The following is an 18,295-nucleotide window of genomic DNA, read 5'->3' as shown; positions in this document are numbered from 1 at the left end:
CTCAAGCAGTCACATATGAGTTCCCAGGCATTTTGGTGTGCATACAGATGTTGCAAGTCCCCTTCTCTACTGATCAGAAAAGCATTCCTTTTTTTCCTCCTACTTCCAAGTAGGTGAAAGTTAGCTCCTTCCCTCCTCCTTTGGCCACGCCATTCACCCCAAATAACCCTGGATACAGTTCTACTTCTCTTCCTTTGAGAAGGAAGAAAATAATTACCCCCTACACAACACAAACCAGGCACCCAATTTGCCAGGATAGCTGTCCCTCCTAATTTAGCTGGAGATTTTCATTTTAGAGCATGTATTAGCATAAAACCTTGCAAAGAGCTCTGAACTTACCCCTGCTTCCTCCATATTGCTACAAAAAAGTAGCCTAAAGCAAGCTGAGCAGGAAAGGAACAAAATTAACCCCCACCTTCTGAAACAGATTACCCTCTCTGACTACATTGCGTGTTCCCACAGCAGTACAGGCTGCAGGGAGAAGTGACATAGCTGTTAGCTGTTATGGCTAAAAGGCTCCTTAATGCCTGACATGAGGAAACTTAATCATTTCAAACAGGGAAAACCTGCTAAAATAGGTAAGTGATGAGGTAGGTTTTAAAGGAGCAAAACATTAATACCATCTTAGCCTCAATCCTTAACAAAATGACTACTACGGTGGAGTTGCTGTAAAACCTTTTCATTTTTTCTCCCATAGAAAAGAAGAAAGGAAGGTTTTGGTTTAATGAACTAGCAGTATGTAAAAGAAAATAGGATATATTCTACATGGAGTTATCTTATTTGTGCTTAACAGGGAAAAGAGAAGAAAGAATATATAAAAATGTGGTTGCTAAAAGCAGATTTTTGTATAGAATACTTGATTTTTTAAAAAAATAAACCCTAACTGAATAGTATGGCTAAATGCTTTCAAAAGTGAGATGGTGACAGAATTGCAGGCTAACAAACCTGAGACCAATATATCAGCAGGTGCTTTTGTATTTTACTATATTGCATTTTATAAGATGGCACAAAACTCTTGGATTTACACACTGGGCTGAATCAGAAAGTATTACTGCTGAAGTATATGTTCCTGTTGGTCTTGAAAAGTAAATCTGCTCCTGTGTTCCACCTGCAGCCATCGATGTGCTCAGGGTCAGGGCTCTGTACAGTGCTCAGCTGCCCTGGCTTCTACGAAACAACAATTATCGCAGTAATGAACGTGCCCAGCCCATTTGCTGTATTTCTGCCTCCTGTCATTAATACAGTAAATAACTAGATAGGGAGCCCTGTCTGAGGATACAAATAAAGGCTGTGCCAAACTCAAACCATATGCAACTTGCTGTTTGGTCCTCAACAGTTCACAGGGCAGATAATGTCGTCTTTGTTTCGCCTTTCATTATGTTTGTAAAATCTCCCTCTCCATGGCAGGTGGCCACGTCCCCTCCCCCAGACACCAGAGCAGTGCCCCAAGGAGCCCGTACTGCATCGCCCGTGCCCGCCTCGCTCGCTGCCTGTCCAACCAGACCAGAGCCCAGAGCTCGTCGATGCCAGGCAGAGAGGACAGAAAGCTTGTTTTTTCAACAGGAGAAATTCCTCCAGCCTTGCAGCTCTTTTGCAAACCCCAAAGTTATATGGTTATCCAATAGGAAGATGCTGCTCCTGTCCCCGGTGGATTACAGCCAGTTAACGAACTGCTCCGGGAACAAGTAGGATGTGACGTGCCAGGAGTGTCACACCACTGGAGCTCAGGGGTTTGTGAAATACAGGGTGAGGATACACAAAGCCTATTGCCTGAGGAATTACTCCTGGGTACCACTAGGATTACTGTGCTGATTTTACGGTCCTTAAAGCTGACCTTCAAAAGGACAAATGGAGACGAAGGAGCAGGGTATTCCACTCTGGGGTTTTTTGAAATGAGAAATGCACATCTTGCCTGTTTTTTCCTGGAAGGATGAATAACGAGCAAAAAGAACAAGCAGGTTTAACATCAGTAGGGCCAAATAAAAGGCACGGGGTTATCTGACCTGAGCAAATGATTTTTCTTTCAAGCATTTTTTTTTTTGTCTGATAACTGTAACTTACATCAAATACCTGTCAAGCAGCATAACAGTGGAAAGGAGAACTCTCACAACAGTTCCAAAAGGCCCCAGCTACTAAAAGCTGTTCATCAGTCTGGATCTGTCCAACAAATATATATTAACTAAGAAAAATAAGATTTTTTTTTTAATTGAAAAATTATTTTTTCAATTAATATTTTTTCAATATGAAAAATTATTCTTTTTCCCTGGGGAGGAATTATTTTCAAGCCTTCTACAAGTATTATTAAAAAGAAATTCCCTCATTCCTGTATCAGTTCAAAACCTCAACAGCAAGGTACCCGTCACATCCTATGAACTAGCCTTACATTTACACTTAAGCACAAGCCAATCTGGACCACTGAACGAGGGCTCAGCTGTTTCTCATTCACGTAGACTATGCACCATAGAGTAGCAGCCCTGAAAACCACATGGAAAGAAAAAAGCTCTCAGTGTTGCAATAAGCAAAACTCCAACAGATTTAATAGGATCATTGCACAGCCACACAACCACATCATCTCCAAGTTCAGCAGGCAGTACTTCACCTGACTAAAACGCATTCCTTTCTCTCTGAATGGTACTATGACACATCGAAGCAAAACTGATATTACTTCCTTTCCCTGTGTGTTCTCACCAGACATAAGATGGGGAAGGAATTAATTACGGCTAATTAAAAATTAAATCCTCTGCCTTGCCTTTGGTTACTGTATTTCTCTCTCTGTCTCAGGATATTCAGCTTAAATGCTCTGTTACGTTCTGCCTCTGCCACCTTTTATTGGGGAATAATTTGCTTACTTCTCTTCGGCTTCAGCATCGAGCTCTGTCATTTGGTCCTCACGGGGCCAGCCGCACAGTTCCAGTCCGGCTCACACCTCTGCTCCCTCCGTGCTGCTGCTCGCAGCTGACCACCGTCGCTTCAGCATCCCTCCCAGCGCCTCAGTGCCACTCCTCACTTCAGGCATCCCCCCAGCCTGCAAGGGCCTCCCTCCCCTCGTGTGCCAAGCCGACTCTCTCCAGCCCAATCAGTTGATGGAGCAGCTCTCTGCGAAGCTTTTCAACTGCAGTTCCTCCTCGGACGCCACCTCTGCTGCACAACTGACCTTCATGAGACATTTTGTGAGTAAACTCATTGTCCCTGTCAAACGCAGACAACCATTTTCTACGGGGAAGAGGAGGAAAGGAAGTGCAAAGGCATCGTTTTCCCTTGGAGCAGGTCTCAACACACCGATGCTCAATAAATAAATGGAGGATTAACAAAGTTATTCTGCAGCCAGTGGAATGTTTGCCAGGCAGATCACAGGAATTTCACAATGTCAATCACTTGCTTACAAGCTCTGGACCAAGAACAACGAGGTTATGTGGAGGTCTGTCCTACAGAAACCATCACCAGGTTTTGAGACGAGATCTGATGGAGATTGCCAGAGGCAAAGAGTGACACATCAAGACTGTGACCACTGTCTAAACAGGTCAGCTTCAGAACTTCCAAAGGATTTAGAAAGACTAAACTGGACTATTTAAGAAAACAGTGTTAATGATGCACGACATCTATGGAGGTATTACAGAATTCTTTCTAGAAGTTTTGCTACAATCTATGTCAAGAGAAAGTCATCAGCAGATACCTAGAAACGTGCAACTTAATTGTAAGAGCTGTTATAAACCTTTGAATGTTAATATCCTGCTGGAAAAAAGAAGTAGCTGTTTTGATCCTGGAGTTCCATCTGTCATCTCCTCTGTCAAGACCTCATTAGCATGCAAGTGAGATGTCACCCCAGCCACAGCCTCCAAGAAATTTCTTTGTCAAAGTCCACTAAATTAAATTAGCCAGTAGAGAGGGAAAGTGCACATTTCTGAATATACAGGTACCAAGGCTAAAAGTAGTTCCTACTGCTGAAAGCGTATTGCCCAAGCTAAATGCAACACACGCTCACTTCTGCACCACAAAGTTTTTGAAATGAGTCTACATATTTGTGATTGAATTATATAGTTGTGTGCTTTATAAAAATATTAGTTCAAAGTAATTATAGCATCACCTAGACTATGGAAATGCACTATTCAAATATTTGCTAACACAGTTAATAGAAATTGGAACTACATCTCTAGCTGCTAACAGATCTATCACTACACCCACTAATAATTAAAGTTACCTGGGTATCCATCTTGAATGCTGTTAAATTCAGCTGTTAACAATTATTCCAGCTAAACCATTCAAAAGGTGCTTTGAACTTGTTTAAGGTCCTTCGTAACACTGTGCAGCTGGGTAAGAGGCTACGTTCTCACCTGAACAGAATACCATTAATAATTTAAGCTGGGAGTCAGGGACTTTGTCCTAGGGTACTTGCATAGGCATAGAGGCCACTTTTCCAAGATAAGAACTTGAAACTGTATATTCCTTGAGGTTACGTTGCAGACACCAGTCAGTATAAACATTTTCTGTTTCTTAGAACTACCAAAATAAGTGACTGCATATATCTGCTCTATTAAAACTGTCCCTGGGGTCAGCCCAACCCAGGACCATGCCAGTGTTGCAGACTGGCTGGTGGGTGCTCATCTGCTTGTCCAGAACCCTGAACATCAGAGTCTGTAGGAGCTGACTGAAGCTGGAAGCTTTAAGGTTAATAATGCATATCCCCTTGTTATAGTATCTCTCTTCCCAGGTTGAGGCTAAGACATGCTTAAAAATTAAAAGTGCAGATATCCTACAAAGGAGGAACAGATGCTAAGACTACACATTAAACTTTAATGTGATTCCAACTCAGAAAGTCGATTTTACTAACTTTCCTGCATTACTGCAACCTCTATGATCTTGTAACCCTACTGTATAATGTGCAGGGCACAGGTGTGGATACAGACTTACCCTAAATAGAACAGAATCAAAACAACGTTATAATGAATGAGTACTTGACACTCACATTCACATATTGTATTCTCTCTTTTTCTTCTGCAGGATCCTGATGTGTTGCAACCAGATCTAGTGACAGGCAGTCCTACCTCTGCTGGCATCCTTGTAGCACTGTCCTCATACTCAGTCCCACATATATGAGCTGATGAAAAATCAGACCTCGAGCTTCAAACAATTTCTACAGCATAAATAAAAAGACAGAGAGAACAATTATTAGTTTTTCAGGTTTATCTAGCCCGTTCCCCTTTATACATCACAAAGAGCATCTAAAGTGCATGCGCATATTAATGTGGTGTCCATGCTCCCCCAATAAAGCAGCAATGTGCATAGCTATGTAGAACAAAGAATGATGAGTACTAATGTTAGAAAACTAAGCAGCAGCAAAGGTAATGCTAACAGTCCTGACTAACTTCTGCATCTTCTGTGTACATTTGCATCACAGGAAATACTGATAAATACTGATAAATATTGCAAAGCCACTTGATTTAGATCTTCAGGCACATTCCAGAAAAGAGAAATAAAAAAGTAATATAGTATCACAGTATAATACATAGATGAAAAACATATGAACTTGCATTATTGACTTCAGTGCAGAAACCACTTAGGAAAATTCCTCAGTTTATGCTGGGCTAGACATCAGACTGAACTTGAGTGTATCACCGAATGTTGTAAGAGATGGAAAAACAAAGAATGCTCATGCTTCTAAACTCTTGGAAGCAAGTGCTTACAACTACTGATCCCTTGCAATCACTTATTTTGCTGACAAAAGCTTTTGTGCCCATCCTCATTCCAAAGTCACTGTCTTCACAAAGACAAGGCAGTACATTTTCAGAAGAATCGTACCAAGTGTTTATTTTAATGTGTACTCATGCTGTTACCTTGACCACCAACAAAAGCATTGTTACTCTTTCAGACAGTTACAACTTCAACGTTGCTACCAGCTATAATACCAAATAGATGTTTTTGAGCCATCCGTTTTTGGTAAGGAACGCTGAAGAATTGTTTCACACAAAGTAGGATAAAGCAGACATGGAATTATAGGACAGAAGGAAATACTACTCTCTGCTGACAAATGCAAAATGACAATTAATTTTACCTGGAATCAATGTGCTGATAGGCAGATAAGAATGGGGCTCTTTAATAGGAAGAAAACAGTTTTTACAACTTAGTCTTAAGAATTTAACACAGATTCTTGCATTCCTTCGGCATTCACATTGGTAAAAACAGAGATGTGAATATTGCACTGCATTCCCACTTGCACAATAGAACAGTAAGTCCATGCCTACAAATAGCTCATGGAGATACCTCACACAGGAAATCATTTTAATATGTTCTGTTTTCCCTGGACATAGTGCACTTGGGTAACCGGCCTCATTACAGAAGGAATATTTTAGCAGTTGGAAGTGGCTTCATGCTACAGTACCTTTGTGTAGAGAGATCACCTTCAGCGATTATTTATTTCAGGAGTTCAGATTGCTGCCTTCCTGTGACATGATGAATGACTTTTAAGTAACATAATATCTGGTTTCCTCCTCTTTCACACACCCATTTCATTGACAGTTGTCTTTAGTGACCAGATCTAAAAGGATTGTTTGCAGTCAAAAGGGAAAGAGAAATTCTTTACCACATGCTCAGCCTCCTCTTGTTCATATTTAATTGAATTCCTGCTTGTTTTAAAATCGTTATCAATTATTCACCCTGAGCTCATTAACTCCAAACATCACAAGTATAAATAGGACTGCTCTACTGCTCTGTTAAAAATCCCCAAATTTTCATTTTCCCTTTTAATCTGTTCTCTATGTAACAGTAAACTATTGAGTGAATTATATGGCTCTTTCCTGTATGTATTATTTAAAGCAGAGAGCAGGCCAGCAGACAAGGTACAAAAGTCCTGTGATATTAGAAGGTAGCACGGGCAGATCCATCGGGCTGAGTCTCTCCCATCATTGTTGGGCCATTGATGGCTGAACAGCACTGAGAAAAAAAGTCCTGTCCTTTCAAAACAGCAGCTCAGACCTCTCTTTCTGCGTCAGTTTTAAGATTTGAAAAGAGTAATTTTGATCAGCTAAATTAAATCCTCAACATGTTTTGTTTATAACCCACATTCTTCTCAAGCCAGTTGAGAGGAAACAAACAGGAGATAATCTGATCCCAGTAACACATAGCAAAACTGAAGCCTGCTTTCTCTGTGAGATCTCACACCTATTCTGTGCTTTAAATGTGCTTCATTTTGATGTTAATATTACAACCACACAACATCAATTATTTCATGGTGCAAGACTCGTCCATCCCTGCAGCCAGCAACCCCAGCAATGCTGAGCTGAAGATGTGCTGTCTGTACACAGCGCTACTTGACAGAGCCTCTGCAGTCACTCAGACAGTCAGAAGGCCTTAACCTTTAAAGCCCTGCTGAAAAGAGAATGTTACAAACAGAAGCCTTTTTTTTTTTTTTTCTTTTTGTTTTCTTGCAATTCTTTAGTATCAGTCTGGTGTGGCCATGACAATCCATGAAGTTTATGTAGCCACTGGGTAGTTTTGTGCAAGCAATGGAATTGTGAACATATCCCATTAAAAACTTCATCTCCACAAGGCAATCAAGAAATCCATACAAATATAACACATCCTGCTGAACACTTCACTGAATGCCTCAGTTCTCCTACCTGTTAAATGGGACTTGGTTTACATTTGAATTCTTACTGCCATTGCTCAGAATGGTATTTGGAAGCTTTAAAATCCAGGACGACCTACCATCTCGTGGTCTGGGTCTCAGAGTCTTTTCATGGATTTGGCAATCTAGAAAATCAGATAAAATCATAGCTGACAAAGTGCTATCTATCCCCCCTTCCCACGTCTTTTGAAATAAACATATCCTTTTGCTTAAACTTGGAATTAGAGCAAATTTCTTAGATCAAGGACTCAAAGTTTCACACTAAATTGGAAAGCATTCAGACAGAAATATAGCAAATAAGCAATGCCGTGGCTTGACTGTAGTGCTGACACATACACAAGGTAATTAGCCTGACAAATGTGGAAGCAATTTTTTTAGCTTTGTTCTTCTGCTAGCAACAGAGGGGGTGACACGTGAAGTATTTTAGCTCTGTAGCTGAACGGGGTCATTACGCCTACTGCACGTATGACAGCAATGCAGTACAAAGCAAGCATAGATATATAAAATAAAATTAAAAACAAAACAAAACAACACAGAAACTGGTCTGCTTTTCAGGATCTGAACCACTTGGGTCTACCTCATCTTGGTCTGTCCATAGCATTGTGCTGTATCCCACAAACACACCCTGAAAGCTTCACTTCCACATCTGTAAAACACATTCTTCTTCTTTGCATGGTCGCGGTGAATATTCAAATGTGAATTGTTGCTCAGTGCCCAAATGGTAATGTATAAGGAAGCCATTAAAAATGCCAAAGATAGATATAAGGTTTCTAGGGGCACATAAAGTTGTAATAAATCTGTTCCAAACTCACTTCTCACGCAGGTCACTAAATCTGTGCCTATAATATTAGGAGTGTGCTGGCTAACTGGCCACTAGCTATACAAAAGCCTTTTCTCTCCAAGTTCAATCAAAAGGACAACAGCATATGACAGACCCCTTGTATCTTTTGGTATTTTAGCCTGTCACAGCAGGGACCTCCTGCAGTGCTAGGAAAAGAGAGTTTTTTTGCTGGCCAAGCTAAAGCTAACAAAAATACCTAATGAGTAGAGGAGCTGAGAAGCTCATGCATTTAGCTATGTCTAAAGTAGCTTGTGCATACTGAATGTGGGCATGAAAAATTAATTCCAGGGATCCTATTGGATATGCTTTCAGATGACTGTTTGTACTAAAAAAAAAAAATACTATTTTCTGTAATGCTTTTTACTTCAATTAAAAATATTTTTGTGGAGAAACTATACACAATCACCAACTCCATTTTCTCCTTATAACAGGGGGAAGGGAACTTCTGCCCTGTCACCTAAACACTGTCAATGCCTTATGTGTGGCAGGCTTCTGCTCTGCCCTTCCTCTCTCTAGCACCGGTTTCTCTCCCTGCTGATAATCTCCATCCCTCTCACATGTACCACATTTTTTCACCCATCTAAGCCAATTTCCCACCAATTCAGCCCAATTAATTCAGAGGGGAAGAAGACGAGGTGGTTTGAGGAGCTCTATGCAGTGTGGCTACACCTCAGGAGAAGGACGTGCTGCGAAGTGGAGTTACAGAAGCCTTGTCCTGTCCTGGGAGAGGAGGAACTGAACATGCTGGAAATGCTGTGCTGCGGCAGCTGCTGGATTTGCAAGGGTGCTGCAGTGCACAAAAAGGCCAGATAATATGGACTTGTCTGTGCAGCCACAAGGAGCACCGTGGCACAGAGTCTTGGGGTGTATGGGGTAGGGAGATGTGGCAGCATGAAGCCATATGAGGCTAAGATTAGTATCCCCCCACCAATGTTACCTGAGATTCCTATCAGACTTTCAGCGTGGAAAATATTCCCTACTGTTGCTCTAAAATATAACATGCATCTCTGCAAATGAAATAAATTGAAATGAACATTAAAAACTCTAATGGCATCTAACAGCAGAAAGGAGATGCATTTCATAGGAGGAATGACGGTAGGGTAGACTTTTCATGTGTGATGGCATCATTGCTTTAAAAAAGCAGAGCAGGGAAAAAGAGCTGGAGGTTCTGTCTAGGATAATAAACAAACAAACAAAAAAGTATTAATTCAGATGTTAGTTTATGCTCCAAGTGTAACATGCTTCAGAAGAAATTTTAGAGACAGCTAAGAGATGGCATAACTGACATTTGTTCTGGAGTGGATGCCTATACTCAAGCCAAGAAAAGCAGTTAGAATGCTGGTTACAGTGACTGTATAAACATTGGGTAATCCTTGTTCTTTTTCTCTAGGACAAACTCAGCCTATAGGCTTGATGACATAATTTCCATGACTAACTATTTGTTAATTAAACACACAATATATAAATATTAAGTGCAAGATGATTGAGGTCTTAAGAAGTCTAGTCACTGCTGTTCCAAACAGATGGATATTTGTCTTGGATTCCTAAACTTACACATTTTGTGAAAGAAAAGTCCAGTTTGATTTTGTTTATGTTTGGCATGTCCCATTAGGAAAGTTTTGTAGTTTATGTATTTTTCCTTCAAGCAAACCTGAAGAGGAAGCTAAAGCAAATGCAAATATATTACTGCAAATGTACTTAGAAAGAAGTACCTGTTAACCTCACCTTTTTAAAGGAAAATCCAGTATTTAATCAAAGCCTTCTGTAACTAGGAAACTTGGTTCCAAAGTCTTCAATCAAAGAGGAGTATCACTGGTGGATTACTTGCTTGAATGACATATTCTGGCAAAGCTAAAGATTCAGTAAAAATTGACGTCTTGCATTCCACTGTTGACTCACTATATGCTGCTAAGAAAGAGCACAGAGAAGGACTTTACAAACTCTTGTATGACTTAAGATTACTAGAGTAAGGCTTGTGAGACTGACCCGTTCTTCACTGTGGAATGGTATGTTCCTTCCTAGCCAAAATTCAGTACGTAATCATTTATAATATCTAGAGTATCACACATCTGTGTAACAGGATGGTTTAATTCTGTCTTTAGTCAGGGGTGTCCTTACAGAAAAACACTGCTTGATAATTACAAAAATATTGGCTTAATGACAGAAACAGAATAGGTTCTCTGTTATGAAGTGGTAAAAATGCCTTTGTTGAGGTATAAACAGATGTGTTAATTTTAAAGTTCTAAATAAAACTTCCACTTAGGAGTTTTGGGGAAACTTTCAGTATTTTCTTATATTTGCATGATCAGTGACTGAAAATCTGTTTAAAACTATGTTAACCGTTCTCTATGAAGCTATCACCAAAAGGGCTAAGTTTATAAGAGAATAAAGAGTTGTTCATCACCCCCTCATGCCTACATTTTCCATTTCCCTATAAAAGTATATGTAGTGATAAGGTACAACAGGTGCTTGATCAGCTCAGATACTAATTAACCTACATATCATCATGCAATATGCAAGTTTTAAATAATGTAGAGCTCAAAGCAATAAAACTATGTAAAAGTGAAGCCTGGAAACAAAAACTGTTGTTTCATTAAACTTAAAATACAATTTGACTCTACCATACCAATGCATATGAGCTATCTGCATTAAATTGTGTTTAATTTAACTCTAGAACTATAGGGCCCAATTAAAAATAATGAGGCCTGTCTCCAACTGTCAGGCTCAATTAGAGATAATGGGAACTGATAGTTCCTGGAATAGATTCATTTTTGTCTGATAGACGAACTGGGGCAGGGGTCTTGGCAGGGGTCATTGGAATAGACCTGGCAACAAAACATGGGTCACTCAAGCTTAAGGAGTCTTAAGGAACCCAGTTATTAAATAAGGAAGTAGGAAGTAAATCAAATCCAAAAGCACATGAATAACCCCAACAGATTCTCTTTTTCTGTTACATACACATATATTTCAATTCATCTAATCATTAAACTACCTGCTTTACCCGAACAAAATATATATCGCAGAAAAGTTAAACCTCTTTGATAAGATAAAAGAAAAACTGGAAAAATAAATGCCTAACTTCAGATTCCAGTACCAGCTTTCAACAGTGTAGAAGGACTGATATTTTTATGTGATGTACCAAAGATTTTAATAAAATGGTTGGGCTTTTATTTTATGCATTACAAAAAACAAAACTAGGAAAGATAATTTGGATATGCTAAGAAACCTGGCTGTCTTGGTAGATGTTACTTATGACGAACAGAGTACTTCCTCTTCAGCCTAGGCAATAAACATAGGAAAAATATCTCAGCTGTTGCTAAGCACTTCCAAAGATGTCATTGAACAGTCAGGCAAATTCAAAAATGTGCCTGAGAGCAAAGAAGCCATTTGTCCCTGAAGAAACATGAATGGATGATACAGCCCCTGACAACTTTTAGGCACTAGACAGTAGCTGTCATTTTAGATGAGTAATTAATCTTGAACTGAGAGGGAGATGCAGAGCACTGTTGGCTGTTTATTCGGCTACAATGACAGTCAGCATCTGTTAGAACCACTTTTACCCTGCCTGGAATTCATAACCTCTCCGAGGCAAAGCTTGCCTGTGCATCTATTGTCAGCAGCAATGACTCTGAAGTTCGTGTTGGGCAATCCTGACGTGCTGTGCCTTGGCTCGCCTTTTGTTTCTCTGTGAAGACACTTTTTTAATCTAATGATATCTTTCTCAATGTCTAACGATGCTCGTGCAACATGCTGCCAATGGCATTTTATCCTCTGGTCCCTTCCCCCCTTACATGTACAGGCCTGCAAAGTCATGCTTTGCATTTTAAATCTGTTCTCTGTGACTTCTGAAGAAAGAATAGTTGAGCATTTGAGCTTCTCCACAATGAGCCTTACTCTTTGTGCTGAAAGAATGCACAAATTTATAATTTGATCCATTATTTTCCTTCATGCTTCCCTTCCTGTACACTAAGAACATTGAGAAGAGACCCTCTACGGCCACATTAGACCACCACAAACACGCTGCTAAAACACGGTGTACAGCTACTGGCAATACAAAGGACCACTTTTTTTCCTTCTTCCATGCACATTTTTAATCCCCAGAAAGCATTATTACCTACATTCATTGTTGCACCCTTCAGCTGGAAGAATCAGATGTTTTGCTAGCTTCATTCTCAGTTGAGTCTTATGACTTTGGTTAATTTTCATATTCCTCTGTCTTGTTCTCATCCTGCGAGTCTCACAGGTATATAACACCTTTGAAAGACAAATTTAAGCATCATGAAAAACTGTAACAATTAAATTCACTTCATCATGTCAGATATTTAAAGTGGGTTAGCATATTGAAGTATGAAGATTTAATATGTAGTTGAATTTAATTCCCAACTTTGAAGGGAGTTCAAGGCACTCATAACAAAAAGATGCTGTATTTCCCAAGCAGTTGATCTGGAAGAGGTTTCTTACAGTTCAGTTTCTGCAACATTGCAAAGTCAAAGCCTAGTTTTCTTAAGTGTTACCATTAGGATTTGTGGAAGCAAGCCAAGTTGAATTCATCATTTTTTGCTGTAAGGAAATTTATTTATTTTTTCCTTCATTGCAATAGCAAATTTTTGATATATTTGTATTTCTACAGCCTCTTCTATCAAAGTATCTGAACATTTTATAAAATACTAATGAAGTCCTAGCACAGAAATAACAGGCATTATCTGCTTTACAAAATAATTAGCCAAGCCACAGATCACCACGTTATGCTACTCTCTATTTTTATATTGCAGAACTCATCTAACCAGTTATTTCAGTGAGTAATTCCAAATAACGCATTTTTTCAGGAATTGAAGTTCATGTTTTCAACACCATGCAGCAAATCTGTTTCTAGTTTTGTTGTTCCTAACTTGGTTGTCTAGTTCAATTCAAAGCCTGGTATTCCGCAGTTTTTGACACGTGCTGATAATGAGTTACTAACTTAATTAGCAAAGACATACAGTATTAGTGAATACTTCAGAAAATGTGAAAATCTGTGACTATGCAAGGCTATATGTATGGTCTATGACAGCACTAGGAAAAGAGCTGTATTTCTGCTATGTTACTTGCAATCATTTAAATAAAAAATATAATATTAATAATAATAATAAACTAGTTTCCAGACTTGTTTTTCCTCCAGTTGCTCTTTATTCAGGAGCTCATTTTCTTTCCCAGCTTCCCCCCAGCTCTCCTGAGTTACCCTTGCAGCAGGACAAGCAGCAGAGGCATCCCAGGGGATGTGGGTACTGCAGTAGCCTGGAACAAGCAACAGGGGATGTTGTGGGATCAGAGCCTGCAGCACAAACAGGCCGAGAGCCTGCTCCTCTGAGCTGCTGCATGCTGGAGACCTCAAAACGACCACAGCCTAAATTCTCTAAGATTGCTTTTTCTGTGCAGAACATAAAACCAATGAGAAAGAACGAACCATCTGATCCCCTCAGTGCACCTGTACTCAATATGCATGGGAAACAACAAGAAAATGTAAAAGGTGAGGAGTAAAGGCATTTGGATTAGATTTCTTTTTTTTTTTTTTTTTTTCAATCTTCACCTGAAATGAAGACAATGAAACCCAAATATGATGCACTAAAAGACAGTCTGTAAACTTTGTGAAAATTCTTAGTTCTTAGGGATGAGAATGAATACACCAAACTTCCATTTGCTGAGCTGGCCAGGCATTAATATTCTAATGCTAAGTAAAAGCAAAAAAAAAAAAAAAAAAATCACTTCTCTTTTTGGCTTGCAAAATGGTGCTACATATTTATAGAGCGCTGAAGTAAAAGCAAAGCCAAATGCCATCTGACAGATTTCAATGTATGTGTATCAAATGTATGTGTATCCCATCTAAAAGATGGTGTTATTTATGGTTAATTCTGCCTCCCTCATGAAACCAGAGTTTCTTCTGACTTCAGTGGCCAGCCTGGACCCTTGGTTTCTTTTCAATTTCACAATAAAATCAGCTCACTGTAGCTTGACGGTATAATCTTTCTTAAGGGGCTCAGAGTGCATATGCCTGACTTTCTTCAGCAGGTGCATCTTCAGAATCGATTTCTGCTGCTCCACAGAATGCCCTTAATTTGGAATAAAAAGTGAGATGTTGCTATCGCTTAAATCTGAAGACTGTCACCACCAGAATAATCAAACGTTTATCTTACACTGGCATTTGAAGAGGTTTCAAAATACAAAGAAACTCAGCAGGCAGTCGATGAATTCCCCCTGGCCCCATCCTAAAAAAAAAAAAAAAAAAAAGAAAGAAAAAAAAAAAAAAAAGAAAACATTACAGAGGAAAGAGAAAGAGACACACAATTCATCTTGAAGATACCGGAGGTTTTCTTTTTTCCTGTTGAGTGGTTCTAGTTTTGAACAGGCTATGCTGGAGTGCATCATAGCACTGGGGCACCTCCCACCATTCACTTGGTCACCTCCGTACTGTAGCAGAAACTGCCAAACAATCAGTTTATTCTCTTGTGATAGTAACCCAGGAAACAAATCTATGATGACACTGTTACATGCATTCGTGAACTTAGTGGCCTTGTAGGTCACTGGACAAATCTCTCTAAACTGAACTGTTGACAGTTCTTTGCAGGGTTCCCCACAGGAAACTGAAGGTTAATTGACCATTCTTTCAAACCATGAAATGCTTTTGAAAATGTTAGTTTTAAGTCTCGTAGCCTAAAATCTGATGAAACAGCGTGTCTGTACTGTGGGCTCTTCTAATTACTGAAATTTTGGATTTTGGTCAGGGAAGGTGTAGAAATGGTTTAATTAGATTTCTGTGTCACTGTGATATTGTTTAGAACAGAGATGCTGAGGTAGCAAGACACCTGCCAGTGAAGCTATTTATAATAGAACTGACCACTTCTTGATTATGGTAATTTGGTGATGGCCTTATTAAGGGAAGGGACCATACATTTTCAGTCTTAGATCCTTAGAAAAATATGTATGTGCTTATCTTTGCTCCTATGGATTGTCTCACTGACGTTACAGGAATTATCACACTGTTGGTTTCTGCAGAATACTTCCACCTGTAAAGTCAGAGTTATGCAAACACTCACATAGTCAGAATGAGAAATTCCAGAAAACAGCCAGTGCTCTTCAGTGACTGGAAGGAAAGTAGGTTTGCTTTATGAGGTACAACACAGGCAAAAAAAAAAAAAAAAAAAGTTTATATATTCACTTAAGATCTGCAGAAGCTACGAAGAAAATGGATATCGAATGTTCAGTCCTTTACCACGCTGTATTTGAGCTTTACACACTGACGGTACTACCCTGACATCCTATGGGTGTTATTTTGTATTTGAAATAAAATGATGATCAGAAGTCAGGGTAACGATATGTTTTAATCCCAACTGTTTACACCAACAGATTGTCATCATGTATCTAAGTACAGACGATGCCACCTTCCACACACGCTGTACTAATGGTTATCCACACCACCATATCTGCAGACAACAGAATGGTTCGAGGAGGCCGTTTTAGCCTCCATCCTGATTTTTCTCATTTCTCTATGCTTGTATTAGATGCTGTATCTCTGAAAGTAACTATTTTGCTTGAGGCTATTCAGATACGCACTGAAACTACATTTCTCAGAGATCGCTTTCTTGTTAATGAAATTTTGAGGGTTAAAATTTGCTAACAGACAGCGATAAAGGCAATTATGTTGGACATTTGAAGTGGTGGAACATGTGCCAGCCAACCAGAAATCTCTTGTCACAACACTTGCTTCATAATATTGTATATAACAACCATTGTGCTGCACAATTACACTATCTATAAACTATGTTTTGCCCCCAAATAGATATGTATCAAGGCAAAATACTCTCGTAGCCCACTCACACAGATATAATTGTGCAATGCTTAGGCTTAAGTGGGTAAATTATGAACAGATTGGCAGGGTTTGGGTTTCCTAGTGGGCCCATTTTTGTGGTTTTGCCAGCTCTTAAAGTGCATATAATAATGGCTCTGTATTATCTGCGTTACTGTGGCATTTAGAAGCCCCAGGCCCATTCTTTCAGGCACTCTGTAAAAATACAGCAGTGAGATCATTTCAGCCTCCAAAGAAACTACCTGTCAAATGCATGGCTTCATTTAGCACTTTAGTATAATTCTAAGACACATGTAAGTACAATAAGAAAGGTTGAGGTTGTGGTAAACAGATCAGCTATCTCTATTTTTTTTTTCCTAAACTTTAGCATTCTTCAGTAACATGCTATTCTAAAAACAACATCTTAATCCACAAAAATATACCAGCAAAGCAGTTTCCCTTTCTGATGACACACCTTACCCTAGCTCACCCGGATTCAGCATGATGGGTTTTGTTCCTAAGTATTAACAATTTCACATTCAGATCAGTGAGTAGGCTACACAGGGCAATGATATCACCTTCATGAGGATAAAGATTAATTTCTTACAGGCCAGACTACCAACTCTTCACAGAGAGCATGACAACTGAATAAAGAACACCAGGAACAAGTTTTAGTAAGAAGGGCAGTGATGGTTAGAAGCTGCCAAACTCCTACCACAGGAATCACTGTTTCTTTGTTGCCTAAAGACACAACACAAAACAAAAAGGAAATAAGAAAAGACGTAATCTCCTCAGAAATTAAAAAAGGCATCTTAACAGGTGTACAAAGCAAGTTTCTCTGTGTTTGGGATATCAGTTATAGAACTTTTAAACTGTAAAGGCATTTTAAAATGTAGCTTTTTCTGACCAAGTCAGGCACTAGGACCTCCAGTGTATTTTCCTTACCTTAGCCGTGAGGAAGGCCTTTTTGTCCGTTACATCCATGCATGTAATCAGTGATTGTGCCCATTGTAAAACTCAGATTCACCATCTGTACGCTCCCAAGTGGCTAGACGAGAACTAAAACCCCATCCCTATGGGATTAATCTGCAATTTCACACTAAATGATTTTTAAGAATAATTTGTTACGATACAGTATTCTAAAAAAAAAAAAGTCGGTGCTTTTGCATTTTAATAAAAGGAGGAAGCTTGTAAGTTTCCTATATTTAAATGGGTTGTACGGAACCCACTTTCACTTTAGTTTCATTTAGACATGAAAATGTCTAAGGAAAAGTTCCTTTTGGTAATTGAAACAGTTGCTTTTTATTTCTGAGGGAAAAAAATGCAAAACCAAATTCATGATCTGTGCGCTGAGAAGGGGATAAAGTGAAAATTATTTCTGGTTTTGTTCTGGGTCTGGGACTTCGCATCAATAAGCTGTAATTTATAATGTAAAGAGAATATTTCAGTTTTGTACTAAGGGGAATGAAGGGATGAATTGTAAAGGCACTGGGTGGAGGTAAAGAATCCACTTTCACATAAAACAAAGCTGGCTTGAAGTGTGCAAGGAAATTATTCCTTTTTAAGAAACATGAACTGCTTTTAGAAGCATCCCATTTCACTAAGGAGAGGGCACTGATCTCAGTTTTTACCTTTTTTTTTTTTTTCTCCACACATTTTAGATACCCAGCCAAGAAGGATGAAAACTACAACCAGAGAACATGCCAAGCCAGGACTAAAAGACTGAGGGTCTGGACACGTTAAAGTCCTTTTACAAACCTTCACTGAGTTATCACAGATAACTTTTGAGGGTTCCTCAACTCTCCCTTGCTTTTTCTGACTTACCTCCTAAAATATACTTGAGAGTGAGGAAAATAAAACTTTAGTTACTCCAAAGAAGGGAAGAATTTAGTTGCTGAGCATTATGGTATTTTAAAGGCTACATGTGGTTTTCCATGCCCCAAAATAAATTAGATAGAATCTGGCAGAACAGAAGTACCTAACACATTATTTGCTAATATTCACTACACAAATA

The 18,295-nt window shown here is 39.1% G+C and overlaps 1 protein-coding gene across 4 annotated transcripts in view; it reads right to left on the bottom strand.

Moving 5' to 3' along the window:
* Positions 1–4,258, bottom strand: part of MYO1H (myosin IH) — a 34,403-nt gene extending 30,145 nt beyond the window's left edge. For 2 of the 4 annotated variants that reach the window (XM_084491575.1, XM_084491578.1), the window contains exon 1: positions 340–517. In XM_084491575.1, coding sequence (XP_084347701.1) covers positions 340–354 — 15 coding nt within the window. In that variant the 5' untranslated portion in view covers positions 355–517. Of the gene's footprint in view, positions 1–339; positions 518–2,849; positions 3,341–4,198 lie in introns of those variants that run through there. The other 2 variants (XM_084491576.1, XM_084491577.1) reach the window with 2 other exon arrangements.
* Positions 4,259–18,295: the final 14,037 nt, after the last annotated feature.

Source organism: Aythya ferina (genome assembly GCF_964211825.1).
Source record: "Aythya ferina genome assembly, chromosome: 17".
In the NCBI taxonomy this organism is placed as follows: Eukaryota; Metazoa; Chordata; class Aves; order Anseriformes; family Anatidae; genus Aythya; species Aythya ferina.
The sequence above is the reverse complement of the archived record's forward strand: the minus strand, read 5'-3'. Positions and strand labels throughout refer to the sequence as shown.